Raw genomic sequence first — 20,903 nt, 5'->3', positions numbered from 1 at the left:
TTATATATAAATATTTTATATAAAATATATTTTATTAGTGAGTTTAATAATTAAGAGTATTTGTTTTTTCTAAAAATTCACAAATTTAAAGTTCAAATTTAGGGATGTAATATGTACGTTTTAAACTTTAGCAAATGGATTCTTTGTTCCACAAAGAAAGAAATTTTATTCACTAATTTAGTGTTTGATTGAGTTGTATGTTTAATTTGGTTGTGAGGGGGTGTGCGGGCGAGGGGGGAGTTAGTAAAGATATTTATTTTATAATATATTTTAAATTGTTAAAATTTATATTAAAAATTATAAAATTTAACTAAATTAAATTTTATTTTAAAATTTTATATATAGAGAGTAATAATGGCTATGGAACTTGGATAAATGGTAATTGGGTATTCTGTTAACGCATTCCTTTAGAAAAAATGATAATTAGTATAATAATTTATTTATGATAATATAATATAACATATGGTTATAGTTTTTTAAATATTATGAATATTATTAATATTTTGAGATGTTTTTATGTGTATTCACTATCACAATTATATAAATAAAATGGTTAGTAAAGACATTTATCTTATAATATATTTTAAATTGTTAAAATTTATATTTAAAAATCATAAAATTTAACTAAATTATAATTTTATTGTAAATTATTCATATATATATATATATAATGTCTATGGGATTTGGATAAATGGTGATTGGGTGTTCTCTTAACGCATTCCTTGATGTGAAGTCATTGTTCAATTCCCCACTCTAATTCGAATGATATATTATTATTATCTAATTAAGGTCACAACCAAGCCAGACACCAAATTGGTGTATGAGACCCCCTTGTTTCTGGGACAAGGGACCACCTCCACCCATACATACTTTATCCCAGGAAACACATGATCTTAACCATTAAGCCAACTCAAAATATATAGACATAATAAAAATATAATCTGCCAAACTTCATATATATAACAGTGATATCTCAATAATAATTATAAACAAATATTTTTTTAAATTAAATTAAGAAACAAAATAACATAACTGCTTTGACATAAATCCCAAATATTATGTCCTTACCATTATTAAAAGAAATCCTCTGTATGAGTAATCACTTCATTCATCTTCCAAAACACCTAACTGCAACTAAAAAAATGAAAAGGAAAAAACAATCCGTAGAAAACAATTTGAAAAATAACACATTACAAGATTATTATCTAAGCGAAAATAACAATTAAAAAAACTAAATAATAAATAGTTAAAAAAATTATATTATTGATAATCATATTTGTGAATAAATTATTATTATATAGTTTAAATAATATAATATATAGTTTAAAAAATACAAAATATCATCCCACTATTATTAGCTTTTAATCTCATGGCAGGGAAAACAAAATCCAAATGCAAGTGGATTCTTCATCTTTCAAGATAAATAATTAAATATTAATGACAGATGGAGAAGTTTTACAATTTTTTAAATTACACGTTAATTAATTTATATATATATATAATTTATGATTTTGTTTTAGCAGTATCTTAATTAATGATTGAAATAATGTAAAATTTGTGAAAATTGAGAGATCCAAGGGTTGAAATCTCTCAAATGTGGCACTGTTTATAGAGAGAAAGACAAGCCATAAATCTCTAGCGATTTCTTAGTAGTTACGTGTCAATCAAGCTCATGCGTTTCTCTGAGATTGTGTGTGTGTGTGTGTGGATTCTATTCTTTCCTTTTAAGTTACATCGTTAGTTGATGTCCTTGAACATAGATGAAACATTCATTTTTTGTGTTTGTTAGGTTATGTGATTCTTATGATTAGAGGCACACTTAATTTGTAGCTTGAGTAACAATGACTTAGGGGCATCTAAGATATCAAAATTAGATTGAGAACCATCACACCAACCCTTAACATGGCTAGTTTTTTTCACACAAAATTTCAAACATGTGAATCCTTTCACCATCTATTAACGTTCATTGAAAATATCATATTTAAAAAAAAAGTATAAATAATTTAATTCCATAATTGTTCACCAATATAATTTTCATGTAATAAAATCTACATACCCATAATTAATATATTTATACACATTTACAAATATATATAAACGATTTTTATTAAAAAAAATTATTAAACTTACTTTAGAAAAAAAACATGTCATTTTTACACTCATCTTCTAATAACATTGGGATAATAAGAAATTTGGTGTTGATATAAGGTTGTAACTTTTCATAAATACCACATCAAATTTTTCATTTTTACCTTGTAGTGATAATTTTAATTCAAAAATAAGAAACAATCACAAATTTTCATTGCACAAGGCAGTTGAAATACCCATACACAATAACTTAATAAATATTATCTGAGATGGAACGGGGATTTTTGAGGTTTTTTACAAGGGTGGGGGGAGGTTTTTTCCCATTACATGGGAGCCACAAGTCTCAGTTCTCTATGATTTGACGCATAAATGCGATATTTCCTATGTACTTTTCTTCTTTCACAAGTCTCCCTTCCCTAGATATACAATTATCGTCGTGTGGGTCCAATATCAGACAGTAGAGGTGTTATACATCTAGGTCTCCTTTCACATGGAATATTGGGGAGCTAACCAGGTGGATTATGAACCTAGCCCAAAATAGAGTTGGGCCTTCCAAACTCAAGAGAAGTATACTCTGCAACAAGTCATCACTTTGGAATCTCATGGGAATTCTTTTCCAAGACCTTCCACATTTATTATAGAGAAAATAGAAGGATTTTTCCTTGTTCCATCCCCTGAGGATCCATCCACTAGTTCCCTACTCAGACCTTCCCTTCAGCATTGTACCTGGAAAGACATTCATCTGAGATGGTTAGTGCAATGTAGCTCATTTCCAATAATTGAATCCTTACCTGAAGTTGAACCTCCCACAACTCATTCAAATACAAAATCTTTGAGTAGGAATAGGGGGTGCATATGAAGGTGAAGGGTCTCTATTAGCTTGGTTGTAGGTAAAGATTTTGATATTTCCCATATCATGGATTATGTGGGTAAAATTTTACTAGATCGCTTTAGTGGGAAATTAGTGCATGCTCCTATTTTGGGTTCTTGGATAGCATTGTTTTGGAAACCCCTAATAGGATATGCACCCTCCTTCCTAATCCTAATAAGGGATTGGTTGGCCTTTGTTTTTCATAGTGAGTTTGATTGTTCACGAATTCTAGGTATGAATTGGAATTGGGGCCATGCAAGGTTGTCATTTCATAGATAGAAAATTGAGCTTGATATAGCATAGAAGTCAATTAATGTTATGAAGGTCTAGGCAATCCTCCATGCACCACCTTTTCTCTTTTGGAATGTTGATTTTTTTAGGGAAATTGGGAATAAATTCATTTTTTTATTAGCTTAGAGAATGAATGGGAATCAAGGAAGGATTGTAGGTGGGATCCAAGCCAAAATGAGGTGAATTTTAAGGATGGCCATGTTGCTAAATTGCATTTGAACATGGATTGCTATATATGAACTAAAAAAGGATCATTGGAAACTCCCATTCTATTGTTTCCTTTGTCATGAGGTTGCCCATACAGAAGTTGATTGCATAAGGGTTAGACTTTTTTCTTCTAACTTTGAAAATGTTAAAGGTTTGAAGGATAATGTAGGCTTATCCCTCTAAAGGTTCATTATATGGGCCTCCTTCTTTAGTTTCAATTGATTCAATTCCCCAAAGGATTGTATGGTATCCTTTGGTAAGGATTCTATGGTATCCTTTTGTAAGGATTCTATCTCTATATTTCCATGTTCTCTTGTTTCATCTTCTATTTATTCCTCTCCTCTTGGGTCATCTTCTTTCTTCTCTTTTAGGAATTTGTGCACCGTGGCCTTCTAGGGTCGTCTCCCCTCCTTTCCTCCTCTAATCCTTAACCAAAGGTGCTCCATACAATTTTTCTCTTCGCTCAAAATTTAGCCCCCTTCCATGCTCTAGTGTCTCTTATCTATGTTCGTAAAGAGAAGAAGAGTTATTCTCTTCACCCTCATGTTCAATTGAACGAAGTGGCTCCCTTGAGAAAAGGTTTTGCATTAGATTTGATCGTCACTAATCTGGTAGCATGCAAATTCAATCTTCATAAAGCTCAAGTAAAAGCATTAGTGGAGATCAAGGGCAAACAAGTCTCAATTTCTTGGTCCCTTAGAGCTATTAATTTCCTCTCCAAAGGGTCAATATGATCTTTCTCTCCTTCAATTTGAGGGTTTTACGGAACCCATAAAAATATAGCCCTCAAAAGGCTCATTGTGAGCCAAAAGCATGATATTATTTTGATACAGGCGAGTATGTGTTCTAGGATAAAATCTAGACAAGTGCTTGAGAATCTTTTAAAGATTGGTATTTTTGTCATGTCGATGCTAATGGACTTTCAAGTTGGTTGATTACTATGTGGATTCATGCTTACAAGGCTATTCCTCTTCCATTTTGCCTTCAACCATTTTGTTGAAACTCAAGTTCAAATATTGTGGTTCTCTAGTTTTAGTTTTCAATGTTTATGGGCCTTATTCTAGTCATATTTCATATTGGGAAGATTTGGCTTCCAGAAGTGCTTTCCTAGATCCATTTATCATTCTACGGGGTGGCCTCAATTTCACGTTATCCTTGCAAAAAGTATGGGGTCCAAACCCCTGGTTGGATTTGCAAAGCCTCTTCTTTGTTGATTTCATGATCAAGAATAGTATTATTGATATAGAGTTGCTAAAGCTATCACCTACTTGGAGGAATGGTCATTCAAGTGGTAATGAAATTTATAAATGCCTAGATCATTTCATTATTTACAACATCATTTGAACGCAGGATGCTCTCTAAATTATTCTATGGAAATAGGTGTCCTCTCTAATCATAAGCCTATTATTTTACATTTCTCTCCTATTGTGTGTTCAAATGATATTCCTTTCAAGTTTAATCCATCTTGGAATGAAGAGGATGACTATCAAACCTCATTTTTCAACACTTGGACACCTCTAGTTCAATCAGAATCCTCTTCTTACATGATCTAGCTTGAAAATAATTTATTGGATATCAAGCAAGCCTCTAAAATCTAAGAAAAGGGTTTTTATTCCAGGTCTTAAGCCATAATAGCTAATGTGGAGAAGAAATTAGAAGATTTATACATGACACAAGAGTTTGGTGATGTATCCTACGATTCTTTATAAAAGATGAAATATATTGCGGAAGAGCATCATCCCCTCCTTCTACAAGAGGAGGAGTGTTGGACATTGAAGAGAAAGGTAGTATGTCTACAAGATAGGGATAGAACACATTTTTTTCATTATTTTTCTAATGTTAGAAATAAAGATAAAAAAAATTGGAAAATTAAAGATTTAGAATGTCACTCGATTTATTTTGAAGATAAGGTGGAGGAGGGAGCCATTTTTTCAATCCCTATTCCAAGCTTTGTTGGGTTTCTTGATTCAGTTGATTTTGTTGGTAGTCTCCAAATTCCCCTCAATTTCTTCAAATGAAATGAATGCCTTTTTTTCTAAAGAGGTAAAAGAATTGGAGGTGTTGGCGGCTTTGAACCCTATGGAAAAATCCAAAATACTGGGGATGGACGGGTTCCTAGTATAATTCTACTTGGGCTTCTATGACTTGATTAAGGAATGTCTATTAAAGGTAATCAAAGAATCTCAAGCTTTAGGTAAATTTTTGGGCTTCTTCAATGCTACCTTCATGTCCCTAATTCTAATGACTTAGGAAGGGTCTTATTTTGCTAAATATCTACTCATAACTTGTTGCAATATTATTTATAAGCTTATTACTAAAATCAGCACTAGATCATCTCGAAGGAGCAATTCAAGTCTTTACAAAACATAAATATTCATAATGCACTTGCAGTAGCCGAGGAAATTTTGCATTATGTTAAGAAATCAAATTTGATTGTTGTTATTCTTAAATTGGATCTTTCAAAAGATTATGATAGAGTAGATTGGAATTTCCTAAGGCTAGTATAGTGGTAAATTAGATAATTGTTTGCATTCAATCTGTTTCTTTTTTGTACTCATTAACAATGCTCCCTCTATATTTTTTTTGAGCTACCTGAGGACTTCGCCAGGTTTTCTACTATCTCCTATATCATTTCATATTTTTGTTGAAGCCATTAGTAATCTAATGTTGGAATTCAAATCTAGGGACCTTCTAAAAGGTATTAAAATCCCTTATTAATTCCATCAATCCATTTTTCTTGGCCACTTGGATGGTGATTAACATCCAAAAATATTGTTTGATTTCTCATGATATTTCAAATGATATTAGAATTCTAAGACATTCTTCTCCTTATCCCCATAAGCAATTAGTAGATGGGCTAAAGTACTTGGGTTTCATTATGAATCCCAATGTTTAAAACAAACCGTATTGGTTATGGATGGTGAAAAAGGTGGAAGCAAGAGCTTCCATTTGGGCTCTTAGGTTTGTGTCTTGTGGAGGTCATTTGGTTCTGATGAAGTCCATACTTGAAAGCATTACAGTTTAATGTACTTCTATCAACACAATTCCTAAAGGTATTCTTTCCATGATCAGAAGAGTTGGTTTTCATTTTTTGTGGATGAGAGCCAGAAGTATAAAAGGTATGGCGCTTGTAAAATAGTCTCATTTAGCTTCCCCAAGGACCTTGAAGGGTGGGTTGTAAAATATATTCATCTACTTTCCAAAGCTCTTGTGGGAAGGAATTTATGGAGACTTGCCTAAGGAAACTCCCTTCGGAGAAAAGTAACTCAGGAAAATTACTTTATGGGGATGTCAATTACCAAGTGGTTTAGACTTCCTTGAAAGTCAAACAATAGTTTGATTGCGTGGAAGGCCCTGGTGAGGGCTGAAGCGAACAAAGTTCCTTCTAAAAATTAATAACCCCAGAAAACATGGAATATATAGATATCCATCAAGGATATAAATATTATATTAAAATGAATAAGAATATAATGAATGACTTACAAATGACAACGAGAAGCTTGCTTATATACCAAGCAAGTGTTTCTTCATGAAGAGTCATGTCTCAATTAGACATGCCTCTTCAACCTAATTACTACTTAACTAATAATTATTTATGCTTATTATCATTTATATTATTTTACATTATTTATATATATTTTATTCGTTACATTGCCTCCTTCCTCAAAGAGCTTTGTCCTCAAAGCTTGTCGATGAAAAAAGCTTGATCTCTTTTTCGGCTTCGAAAGTCTTTCTGTCTCGGAATAGTCATCCTCGTCGATACAAGTTGATATGATCTTCTTAGTGACAAACAAAATTGTCGCACTGAGAAGGGATCAGACCATCCCAAATTAATCTTTTGTATAGTATTTTGATCACTGGAATTTTGTAACGACTTGTTAGCATAAGACTAGATTGATTTTACGTCATTATTCTCTGAAACATCAATTTGTTGTTTTTGGTCTGAATAGTCCCGATACATAGCATGGTTGATTCATCTATTTTCATGATTCGAATGCCGATATGGAACTTTTTTGGTTTGATTTCTCCTTACTGGGCATGTGCCAATTTTTATATTTTCTTCTGGGAAAGATGTTGTTGAGATGGTTATGGAACATTCACTTGGGATGTTCATTGTCTGAACTGCAACATCTAAGTGTGTCATTTCTTTAACTGACTTGTCTTCTTGAGTTGTCATATTCACTCGATCGGTATTTGTTGTTTTGTCATCAACTTGAATTCCTACATTTGATGCTTCTTTCTCGATAAGTTGTTGTACCTTGTTTTCTAATGACTTCTTATCCTTTTTAAGTTTCTTAATTTGCAACAGTAATTTTTTGCCATGGTTTTTAAATCGAGAAACTTCTTCTTTTTTGTCAACATTGATTTTGTCAATTTCTTTTTGCATATTTTGTAATACCTTTTTACCTTCTTGATACATTACTTTTGAAATATCTGAGATATCTTCTGGTGTTACTGAATTTGGTTTTAGTGTAAAATCTTGGAGCGTTATTTTCTTCTTCTTGTAAGAAAATGTTAAAAACTTCTTTGTATTTAGAATAAAGGAACTTAGAGTTGCCATCCAAGGTAACCCCAAAACAATGTCACTATCGTAAAAACGTAAGGTTTTCACGGTGAATTTTGAGGTAAAAGTATAATCTCTAATATTTAGGTGTAAATTGCTTATATCGTATTGTTTGCCAAAAATATTTATTTCAACTATATTTGATTCAAGAATCACCAAATGGTTGGCACATTTAGGACTAACATAATTACTTCTTTCAGCAAGACAAATAGAGATTATGATGTCTCTTCCTCTGAGCGATCCTTTGATTTGAAATAATGTGCAAACATATGTACTATGGGTTTCAAGAAACCTTTCATTATTAGTCTCCATTTTATCCTTGATGTTTTTATGTAAACAATATGTCAACTAGAGCTATTTTTATTATAAAATATCACTTATTTCTTCTATATATATTTTTCAAATATTCTCCTTTAATGTGGATTGTTAAAACTAGAATACCTTTTTATTAAGACCCCTTTCAAAATAACTTTATTATCTTATAATAATAATAGTTTCACTTCTTTTTTTAAATAATAAATTGGTCCCTTTTTTTATATACTTAATTACTCCCTTGATAAATTTTAATGTCACGCCACTTAATATAAAAGTCACACTTAATATAAACTTTTATGATGTCACCACACTTAATAAATATAAAGGTCACGTCTTTTCATATGACACGGTCATGATGTTCACAATACTTTTTAAGTAAAAAATAATATTTATCTTTCATGTAAGAGATTTTGTATCCCTGTTTTTTCGTTAACTTTTAAAATACCATGAGCTATTACCATGGGTTGTTTTTAAAACCTCTTGTAAAAAGTAATATTTACCTTTCACATAAGAGCTTTTGTATCCCTGTTTTTTCTTTAACTTTTAAAATACCATGGGTTGTTTTTAAAACCTCTTGTAAAAAGTAATATTTACCTTTCACATAAGAGCTTTTTGTATCCCTATTTTTTCTTTAACTTTTAAAATACAATGGGCTATTACCATGGGTTGCTTTTAAAACCACGAGCTTCTCCACATAAAAAGTTTTAAATATACTTGGTATGAAATTTTGTATCCGTTTTGTTCTTTCTTTAACTTTTTTTTTTCTTCTTCCTTTTATTTTACTTTATCTACTTATATTTTCTTTTGGTTAATTTCTTTTTTTTTTATGGCCAAAGGCCTAGAAAAACGGAGAAAAGGAGAAACTCCCAAATATTTAGCGAAAAACTTGAACTGCAATAGCAATAAATTTGACGAAGAGTCGATAGCCAAAGACTTGGATTGGAGAATGAGCTTTTACACCGGTTAAACAACCTAGAGGACCGAACTGCTCTGATACCACATGAAGTGAACAATGTTCCTTCTAAAAATTAATTACTCCAGAAAACATGAAATATATAGGTATCCATTAAGGATATAATATTATATTAAAATGAATAAGAATAGAATGAATGATTTACAAATAAGAATGAGAGGCTCGCTTATATACCAAGCAAGTGTCTCTTCATGAAGAGTCATGTCTCAATTAGACATGCCTCTTCAACCTAATTACTAGTTAACTAATAATTATTTATGCTTATTATCATTTATATTATTTTACCTTATTTTTTATATTTTATTCATTATATTGCCTCCTTCCTCAAAGAGCTTTGTCCTCAAAGCTTGTCGATGAAAAAAGGCTTGATCTCTTTTTCGGATTCGATAGTCTTTCTGTCTCGGAATAGTCATCCTCGTCGATACAAGTTGATATGATCTTCTTAGTGACAAACAAAATTGTCGCACTGAGAAGGAATCAGACCATCCCAGATTAATCTTTTGTATAGTATTTTGATCACTGGAATTTTGTAACGACTTGTTAGCATAAGACTAGATTGATTTTACGTCATTATTCTCTGAAATATCAATTTGTTGTTTCTGGTCTGAATAGTCCCGATACGTAGCATGGTTGATTCATCTGTTTTCATGATTCAGATGCCAATATGGAACTTTTTTGGTTTGATTTCTCCTTACTGGGCATGTGCCAATTTTTATATTTTCTTCTAGGAAAGATGTTGTTGAGATGGTTATGGAACATTCACTTGGAATGTTCATTGTCTGAACTGCAACATCTAAGTGTGTCATTTCTTTAACTGACTTGTCTTCTTGAGTTGTCATATTCACTCGATCGGTATTTGTTGTTTTGTCATCAACTTGAATTCCTACATTTGATGCTTATTTCTCGATAAGTTGTTGTACCTTGTTTTCTAAAGACTTCTTATCCTTTTTAAGTTTCTTAATTTGCAACAGTAATTTTTCACCATGGTTTTTAAATCGAGAAACTTCTTCATTTTTGTCAACATTGATTTTGTCAATTTCTTTTTGCATATTTTGTAATACCTTTTTACCTTCTTGAGACATTACTTTTGAAATATCTGAGATATCTTCTGGTGTTACTGAATTTGGTTTTAGTGTAAAATCTTGGAGCGTTATTTTCTTCTTATTGTAAGAAAATGTTAAAAACTTCTGCTTTATATTTAGAATAAATGAACTTAGAGTTTCCATCCAAGGTAACCCCAAAACAATGTCACTATCAATGTCACTATCGTAAAAACGTAAAGTTTTCACGGTGAATTTTGAGGTAAAAGTATTGTCCCCAATATTTAGGTGTAAATTGCTTATATCGTATTGTTTTCCAAAAATATTTGTTTCAACTATATTTGATTCAGGAATCACCAAATGGTTAGCACATTTAGGACTAACATAATTACTTCTTTCAGCAGGATAGATAGAGATTATGATGTCTCTTCCTCTGAGCGATCCTTTGATTTGAAATAATGTGCAAACACAAATTACTATGGGTTTCAGGAAACCTTTCATTATCAATCTCCATTTTTGCATTGATGTTTTTATGTAAACAATATGTCAACTGGAGCTATTTTTATTATAAAATATCACTTATTTCTTCTATATATATTTTTCAAATATTCTCCTTTAATGTGGATTTTTAAAACTTGAATACGTTTTTATTAAGACCCTTTTTCAAAATAACTTTATTATCTTATAATAATAATAGCTTCACTTCTTTTTTTAAATAATAAATTGGTCCCTTTTTTATATACTTAATTACTCCCTTGATAACTTTTAATGTCACGCCACTTAATATAAAAGTCACACTTAATATAAACTTTTATGATGTCACCACACTTAATAAATATAAAGGTCACGTCTTTTCAGATGACATGGTCACGATGTTCACAATACTTTTTAAGTAAAAAGTAATATTTATCTTTCACGTAAGAGCTTTTGTATCCCTGTTTTTTCTTTAACTTTTAAAATACCATGGGTTGTTTTTAAAACCTCCTGTAAAAAGTAATATTTACCTTTCACGTAACAGCTTTTGTATCCCTGTTTTTCCTTTAACTTTTGAAATACCATGGGTTATTACCATGGGTTGTTTTTAAAACCTCTTGTAAAAAGTAATATTTACCTTCCACATAAGAGCTTTTTGTATCCCTATTTTTTCTTTAACTTTTAAAATACCATGGGCTATTACAATGGGCTGTTTTTAAAACCACGGGCTTCTCCACGTAAAAAGTTTTAAATATACTTGGTATGAAATTTTGTATCCGTTTTGTTTTTTCGTTTACTTTTTTTTTTCTTCTTCCTTTTATTTTATTTTATCTACTTATATTTTCTTTTGGTTTATTTTTTTTATGGTCAAATGCCTAGAAAAACTGAGAAAAAGGAGAAACTCCCAAATATTTAGCGAAAAACTTGAACTGCAACAGCAATAAATTTGACGAAGAGTCGATAGCCAAAGACTTGGATCGAAGAACGAGCTTTTGCACCGATTAAACAACCTAGAGGACCGAACTGCTCTGATACCACATGAAGCGAACAAAGTTCCTTCTAAAAATTAATTACTCCAGAAAACATGGAATATATAGATATCCATTAAGGATATAAATATTATATTAAAATGAATAAGAATAGAATGAATGATTTACAAATGAGAATGAGAGGCTTGCTTATATACCAAGCAAGTGTCTCTTCATGAAGAGTCATGTCTCAATTAGACATGCCTCTTCAACCTAATTACTACTTAACTAATAATTATTTATGCTTACTATCATTTATATTATTTTACATTATTTATATATATTTTATTCATTACAAGGGCTTTTCCCCTAGTTGGAAAATGGGCAACCTTGCGAGTTGGGGATGGCTAAAAAATTAGGATTTGTGAAGATCCTTGTTTTTGAGCTAGTGACAATTATTGTCTTTCAAATCCCCTTATTCAAGTGCTTAGATATGAAAATATACTCTATCCAATGGATTCCAAAGCACAAACCCCCCAAGAAAAAGGCAGAAGTGGTTGGAATCTGGCTTCCCCGTTGGTCTTGTTGGTGATGTAGCTGCTAAATGGGATCATTTTATTGGTTTGCTTTGTTCAAATTCATTTCTCTAATGGAAAACATCTTGGATTATCTTTGCTAGAAAAATGTCCCCAATTTGGAAATTGTATGACAAAGTTGGGATATAAAGCTTGGATTGAAGTCAACTACAATGGGCAAAAGCTATGGTGGTGAAAGGAAATCTCTAAGGTTAATGCTCTGCTTAAAGTAAAGCTTACTTCATGGATGGGCCTCAGTGGGAAACTACTAACTTGGGATGTGCTTATTAAATGTGGTTGGATTAGGCTTAACAGATGCCCACTGTGTAAATCTCAAGAAGAATACTCTCAACATTGTTTTTGTGATGTAGTTTTGTGGCTCATATTTTAATTTTCATATGGAGGGAATTCAAGCCCAAAGCATGATGGGAAAGGTATAGCCTTGCAGAGTGTTTTAGATCTTGGATGCGACATAAATCAATAAGATCTTTTGTTGATTATCCTTACATATTAGTAGGATGTATATGGAGAACCCAAAATTTGAGTATTTTTCAGGATAATGAACTTTCTCCAATATTCTATGGAGCTAAACTTATCTCTCTTGCACTTGAATTTATATTCGATCCAAAGAAAATAAATCCAAGAATGCCACATATTATTAAATTGGACTTCCATATTATTTGGGGATATTTTGATGGTACCAGTCAAGGTGAGCCGCTTTGGTGTGGCGTCAAAGTTGTTTAATATTTCAACCATTTAAATTTCATGTGCCCAAGGATAAACAAAATGGGAAAATTCATAGCCCTGTGGTTTATTTTGGAACTCCCATGCAAAAATATTTAAAATAATACACGTCATGGACAACCAAAAATTGATCATAGACTCGGAAAATCATTAGGGTTGTTCAAGCATAGATTGGAAAATTGTTAATGTTGTTTAAGTAAACTTGATTTAGTCAAGTTACTGTTGGTTTTGAGTTCCAGGTTTAATCTCTATGATAAATTGTAGTATTGGAAAATGGGATCAAGCAAAGGTGTTTTTAGACACCACCACTTCTCTGGGTGTTTTGTGATCTTAACAAAAATCGCAGAATTTTGGCTAGAGCTTCTTCTTGGTAATATCCAACAGGTTATTGGATCTCATATTGTCGTATTCTCCAAAGAGTTAGATGAAAAAGCACATGTCTAGTCAATGAAAACCATCTTTCTAATTACATTGGTCTTTATGAATTGTGCATACCTAGAGTCTATGGAGACTATTCTTTGATTTTAGTTTTTATCTATTTTTAATCTACAATCTTATTCATTAATTTTTATTTTTTTTAATGTAAACATAACAATATTTAGATTTTTTTATGAAAACAAAATAATAATTATCTTACCTTTGAAATAAATAGCTAAAAGTATAATGATTTTGTTTCTCAATAAATAGTTTAATGACTATCAACCACATGTATCTATTCCATTTCTAAATATATATAATTCTTCACTTTGAAAAGTCCAATAAACTAAAAGATAAGCTGAATCTATCCTTGATCCCAAACAATCACGATCCATGAACTGATCTTACTCTAAAAGAAGTAAAGTATAATTGTAACAACGGAACACAGACATGCGAGACCGAATAACCATTCGTTTTATATTTTGAAGTACAATGAAAAACAGACCTCATCATGCCAATCACCTTTTCTCTCACCGCACCTCCAATGCGATCACCACCGACATTAATATTCCTCGCTTCCTCCAGAGTACGAACGTAAACTTCACTAAATGGTTGGCAGATGCGACATCACAGAGTCACAATTACTTCCATTTATTTCTAAGAAAATTAAAGTTTATGAGAGAATTTTAAATAAGTTAAAAGATTTAAGATTAATTTGATATTTTAAGAATATTTTAGAAATTTTATCTCAACATTAAAATAATCTGCAACTGAGATAAAAAAATATATAGAAAATTAATCTCTTTCACAGTTTAATTCACCCAATTTTATATAATACACAAACAACAAAAACAAAAAGAAGAAGAAGAAAGAAGCAGAGTCAGTCGCCGATGCCCAGATTGTAACGTGTCGCTAGCAAAAGTTCGTGGCCAGTATCCCAGAGTTTGGGGCGTGTCCCTCACAAAAGTTTATGGCGTGTTCCTCACATATCAAAATATACCATTCCTTTCTTGCGCGTATTCTTTCATATATGTTATTTTTTCGTACAACGGGTGGTTCATAAGGAAGGAATTTAGGTTAAATCAATCCAATCCAGTTGTGATGAGAAGCTAAAGAAATTTATGTAGGTTAAAACAAAACAATACCAAGAAATTCAGAAGAGTAAAGTATGTATTAATAGTGAGATACAGAATTTGATCTTAGTAAATAATATTTACACATTTTTATTTTTTTTTATTAGATTGTAGAATAAGCTCTTTCCTCAATAATTAAATAGTTCAGATAATTTATGAATAATTTCGGTTATACGTCTTGAAAAGTTCAGATGATTTATGGTTTCAGTAATACATCACAAGGGACAGATTATACACAGTGTGTGACAAATAAAAGCTTCGATGTCTGTATGGCTGTGGTTTTGATCTAGAACTATGGCAAATATGGCCCTCTTTATTTTTCTGTCTTTGCTTTCTGTGGCAACATATTCAGAGCTGGAAGCCTATGTTCGCCCCCCTCCTCGCCCAATTTTATATCCTCTAACAACAATCACAGACGGCAAGCATCCTGAACAGGTGGAAAATATACATATTGTTGTATCAATCAAAGCTTTCGTTTCATATATATATATATTGATTGCTTATTCTGATAGTTGAATAGATTTGCCTGAATGACAATGGCAGGTTCATATTTCTCTGGTAGGCAGCAACCATATGAGGGTAACGTGGATTACCAAGGACTTCGATGTACCGTCGGTGGTTGAGTATGGAATGTCTCCGGGAAAATACACATCCTCTGCAAGGGGACACATCGCTTCTTCGTATTCCTATCTTTTCTACGTATCCGGTTACATTCACCATGTTGTGATCGGGCCGCTTGAAGCAGATAGTGTCTACTATTATCGATGTGGAAGACATGGTCCAGACTATAACCTCAAGACGCCGCCGTCACAATTTCCAATAACTTTTGCTATCGTAGGTATGTATAATGATTTTTTCGTGTTTGGAATAGATGTGTAGCAATCTCACTGGAGTTTAAATTTCTGGAGGGGTAACTTATATGTATTTAAGAAGATATGAGCAATATAAAAGCAAGTTTTACGACCAATTTTAATTTCTAGAATTTTAGTATTAAAATCAATTTGTAATAGTCTCACTTTTATATATATATATATATATTCTCGTTAAAAACGCTAATCCTGCTGGTCAAGACAGTGTAAGCTTGTGTATGCAATGTTATATTTTTGGTCATATTTTTTGTTTTTATGTTTTCTACCTTTATTTTTGTGTTTTCAAGATTTTGGATGCATTAGAAAGGGCTAAAACCCTATAAATTCTCCAGACTTACTTATCATAAATAACGAGTTCCATGAAGTTTTTTTTATACTTTACATTAATGACATTAAATAATTATGACTTTTATGAAAAAAATGATCAAATTTGTATCATAATTATAATAACAGTAATTTGAATAATCTTATCTCAGTTACTAAAAGCAGTTTGAATACTCTTATCCAGATCTTTATTTGGACTTCTTTTATTTAGTCTATAAAAGACAATCATATCTTGATTATACTTTTCTTTTATTTAGTCTATAAAAGATCTTGATTGTACTTTTTGTATTTTTATATGATAAATTAATTATTTTTATATTAATTAAGTGTTTATATTTTAATTTTAAAATTTAGAATTTTAATTAATTATCAATAATTAATAGATAGATGTTATGGATTTAATTTCTATAAAGTATTTAAGAAATAGTTATAGTAATAGTAGTGATTAATGGTTACAATTTATTTCAAAAGTAATTATATCTTTTATTTTATTTTTTAATTTAATTTAAAAAATAAATATTATAAAACTAAATTAAATTTATATATATATATATATATATATATATAAATAATGTTTTGTGTATGATATGATTTATGATTTTTTGGTTTAATAATATTGATAATAATTCATGTAACAAAATATATATAAATTAAGAATCTCCATAATAAAATATGGTGGAACTCTTTTATAATAATGAGTAAAAATCTTGTTATATGTTTTTTATTATAATAATAATTTAAAATAAATTATAATTCAGCCAATATTTATAAATTATTTTAATTTTAACCATCTAAAAAATACATTTATTTTGATGTTTTAGTATTAATATATATAATAAATTGATAACTAATAATATTTGTTAACTATTTAATTTATATAATTAGTTATAATTATATTTATATAATGAATAGGGAATATAATTAACTAATAAATTATTATTTTTTACTGGAGAGGCTCATTTTATAGATCAGTGTGAAAGCTATATGTAAGTATGCCTGTGTTCAATTTGGAGTGGATATGTATCTCTCTAAAAAATAGAAATAAAATATTTCTAAATAGAAAAATCAATGCTCAGTAATATATATATATATATATATATATATATGAGTAAGATGTTTATAGCTTAAAATATTTTAGCACGTTATTTAAATAAATTATTTGGAGATTCATGTTAACTCATCTGAATATAAAAAATATTAAAAGAAAATAATTTAATGTGGTATTTAATAAAATATCCCATATAAGTTATGAATAAAATATTTTAATATAAATTAATGTTGATAATATACTTAAAAATGTATAACATTGAAAAATAAAACTTCAAGGATAAAATTTAAAAAAAAAAAAAAAATACACATTATTTTTCTTGCACTCTAAAATAAATTTTGACATTGGAAAAAATTGATTTTTTTGCTCAGATTAAATCCATGTTTAAAATAAATATATACTAATTATATACCATGCTCTACACTAAACATCAATTTGCCAGTGACTTGAAGAAAAATGAACCAATAACTTTTCTCTGTAGTTATTTCCGTGGTTTATGCTTCGGTATGAGAGTCAACATTCTTGTTTTATGCTTTTGATGTGCAGGTGATCTAGGACAAACGGGGTGGACAAATTCAACCTTACAGCACATTCAAGCGACTGATCATGATGTGTTCCTGTTACCCGGAGATCTTTCCTATGCTGACGATAACCAGCCTCTATGGGATTCATTTGGGCAGCTCGTAGAACCTCTAGCAAGCAGCAGGCCCTGGATGGTCACAGAAGGAAATCATGAAATCGAGACAATTCCAGTACTGATGAATGACGCTTTCAAGTCCTATAACGCCAGGTGGCGAATGCCATATGAAGAAAGCGGATCGAGTTCAAACCTGTATTACTCTTTTGAAGTTGCAGGCCGAGTGCATGTTGTCATGCTCGGTTCCTACACAGACTTTGATAAAGATTCAGAACAATACAAATGGCTCCAGGTAGGCTAAATATGGTTCATTCATTGATATTTGAGTTCTTAACAATAAAAACCTTATTGTGACAGATGAGTTAAAATTATGGAAGACAGGCAGACCTTGGAAAGGTAAACAGGGCGAGAACGCCATGGCTTATAGTGCTGCTCCATGCCCCTTGGTATAATACCAATACTGCTCATCAAGGTGAGGGCGAGAAGATGAGACAAGTCATGGAGCCATTGCTTTATGCTGCCAATGTGGATATCGTTTTTGCAGGCCATGTGCACGCCTATGAACGCTTTGTAAGTAATTCATTGATAAGTATGAAAATCTATTTGTCCTGAAAGAAATGGCTCTGCTTTTATTCAAATTTCCCCATAACCTGCATTCAAATTCACTGCCCATAACCTCTTCATTGTCTCAGGCTCGTCTGTATAATAACGAAACAAATCCCTGTGGACCTGTTTACATTACCGTTGGAGATGGAGGAAACCGCGAAGGCCTTGCTCTAGAGTATGTACATTAATTAACCATCATTTTCAACTTAAATTATTATAGATATGGTAGATTTTGGGAAATTCAGTATTTTAGTTTATTATAAATTTTGGCAATCAATATTTTAATTTTTTTTGTGAAGGTATATTGTAAATTTGAAGAATATAATAAAAAGCGATATTAATTATTTAACCTTATATGAATATGTAATTGAAACAAAATGTTCAATATATCTATATTAAGTTTAATTGTTGGATTGCCTAGGTTCAACGAGCCACAATCTGAATTGTCTCTTTTTCGAGAAGCTAGCTTTGGACACGGTGAACTTCGAATATACAACGCAACACAAGCACATTGGAGATGGCATCGTAATCAAGATGACGAATCAGTTATAGCTGATGAAATTTGGATTAACAGTTTCAGTTCCACAGACTTATGTGCACATCACTTGTGGCAACTGCAGGGAATTCGTTCATACGATTTAGTTAATGCGCAATCCCATGCTCTCCATTAAATCTATCACTAAAGGGAAATGGGTATTTTTAACATTGACTCTTATAATTTGTCTAGGAAACGATCATATTGACTCTTATCATTTGTCTGCGAAACGATCATATGGACTTCTGTAACATGGGATTTTAAGTGGGTAAAGATTTTTATGATTTATATTGATTTTGATAATGTTTTTTAGATTAATTATATTATAAATTATTAGTTGATGTTTTAAAATTATATAATGTGGTTTATTGTGGAGATAAAAATGAAAAAATTAATCTATCAAATTGTTTAAACAGTAAAAATATATGTGGTTTGATTCTAGTGTTAGCCTTTAAAAAACAACCGTCAAAAACTAACCATTAAAAATTAATTATTAAATAAATTTAAATATTTATTATCATTTTGACCAGTTTATTTTATTTTTAATTAAAATAGAGTTGAATTCAAATAAGTTAAATTAAATTAATAATGATAGAATAGGAAATGAATATTTTAAATAAAATAAAAAATTGGGAAGATGGTGTGTCCATAATCTTTGTTATCAGGTTTCTTATTTATGAGATGTGCATGTGCAATAATTTGAGTACTAATGAGTTTGTGGATGGTGGTGGCAAAGATGCATTTACATCCATGTGATTTTTTTAGAAAAAAAAAACAAACAGGGAAGAGCAAATTTTATTATATTGGTATGTATTAATTTTTTAATATATAAAATATAAATTATTATATTTATTGTTTATTTTTAAAATATAAGAAATATATTATAATAAATATTTTATATATTAAAATATTCGTAAAAGCATAAAAGATTAAATATTTTTGTAATTAAAATTGTAATTATATAGTAATTATAATTTAGTTATTGGAGAATAAAGTAAAAATAATGTAATAATTATATAACCAATATATTTAAGATGTGAAAGGAAAAACATATATGTTAAAACTAATTATTTTTTATTTTAATGATATGGAGATTTATATTATTAATAAAAAAATTATGTTTTTTTTTGAGTTTATATATTTCATGATATAAGTTTTTTTAGTTATCTAATTCATATTAGATTTAGAAATAATAATAATAAAATCATAACATAGGTGGTAAAAGGAGATGGTAAAAGGAGATGAAAGCTGTTTTTCTCCCAAAAAAATTCTTGGTTAGCATGGTTTAATGACAAAACCTTACTTCAACATGTTTATTCTGTATGAAAAGTACTAATTTATCAGAGTTTTTCCTTAAAAAAATCTTGATTAACATGGTTTAATAAAACCCAATTTCAACATACTTACTAGGTATGAAAAATGCTAATTCATCTTTAAAAACATGTCAGTAATGAAGAATAAACATATCAACAATGAAAAATATAATATTGATTCATTTTAATATCTCAATGACTAAAAAAAATTACAATTATTTATGTATCAAAATGTCATAAATAAAAATTAAGATTCCCAATTATATGTCAAGATTTTTTTGATCACAATTGTAAGTAAATGCATACATGTGAACAGCCAATAAAAACATAAACACTATCAATATAAAATTTAAAAAAAAAACCAATAAAATAAATAAATAAATAAAACAATAAAATAAATAATATTGTCTAGTGCAATCTTTGTTGTCCTAATGATAACTTGTAATTATATAAAATCAACTTCTTATAATAAAAATTATGTTTCATGGTAAGTACCTACACATATGAAGTATCATATTTGTACTAAATAAATAAAACAAATCTATTAGAGTCCCGCTGCCAGCATTCAGCATGGAAGGAGCCCAACAAATTTAGAGATCTTAAAGTTCACATGTTTGAGAAGATCATGTAAGGAAATGAACTTGACGATCTTAAAGTTCACATGTTTGAGAAGATCATCTGAGGAAATGGACTTGACTAATGTTATGGTTGCCAAAATATTTTAGGAAAGAGAATATCATATTGTGCTGTTAGAATGGTATATTGTCATTTGTTTATATATCAGTGTAATATGGGTATTTTAAGATTTATATTTATGTATTTAAAATGTAATTTTAATAATATAAAATTTTAATTTTATTAAAAATAATTTAGTAATATAATCATTGAAAATAATAATGATAATAATAAAT

At 30.0% G+C, this 20,903-nt stretch overlaps 1 protein-coding gene across 1 annotated transcript; it reads left to right on the top strand.

Annotated features, from left to right (window-relative positions):
• The first annotated feature begins 14,815 nt into the window (after positions 1–14,815).
• Positions 14,816–18,942, top strand: LOC149187047 (purple acid phosphatase 22-like). The gene is made up of 6 exons (XM_089412726.1): positions 14,816–15,095; positions 15,204–15,498; positions 17,448–17,830; positions 17,920–18,108; positions 18,231–18,319; positions 18,566–18,942. The coding sequence occupies exons 1-6, from the start codon at positions 14,955–14,957 to the stop codon at positions 18,813–18,815; spliced, it is 1,347 nt and encodes a 448-aa protein (XP_089268852.1). The 5' UTR covers positions 14,816–14,954; the 3' UTR covers positions 18,816–18,942.
• Positions 18,943–20,903: the final 1,961 nt, after the last annotated feature.

This window comes from Pinus tabuliformis, chromosome 3_1, assembly GCF_031772625.1.
Source record: "Pinus tabuliformis cultivar Carrire ecotype Pingquan chromosome 3_1, CPIR1, whole genome shotgun sequence".
Taxonomy (NCBI): Eukaryota; Viridiplantae; Streptophyta; class Pinopsida; order Pinales; family Pinaceae; genus Pinus; species Pinus tabuliformis.
This window is presented reverse-complemented; position numbering and strand designations above follow the sequence as displayed.

Excerpts from the sequence above, each read along its gene's own strand:
- LOC149187047 (XM_089412726.1), top strand. The coding sequence starts at position 14,955 with ATGGCAAATATGGCCCTCTTTATTTTTCTGTCTTTGCTTTCTGTGGCA. Across the intron at positions 17,831-17,919 it reads AACAATACAAATGGCTCCAG|GCAGACCTTGGAAAGGTAAA; the intron begins GTAGGCTAAATA and ends TATGGAAGACAG. Across the intron at positions 18,320-18,565 it reads CGCGAAGGCCTTGCTCTAGA|GTTCAACGAGCCACAATCTG; the intron begins GTATGTACATTA and ends TGGATTGCCTAG.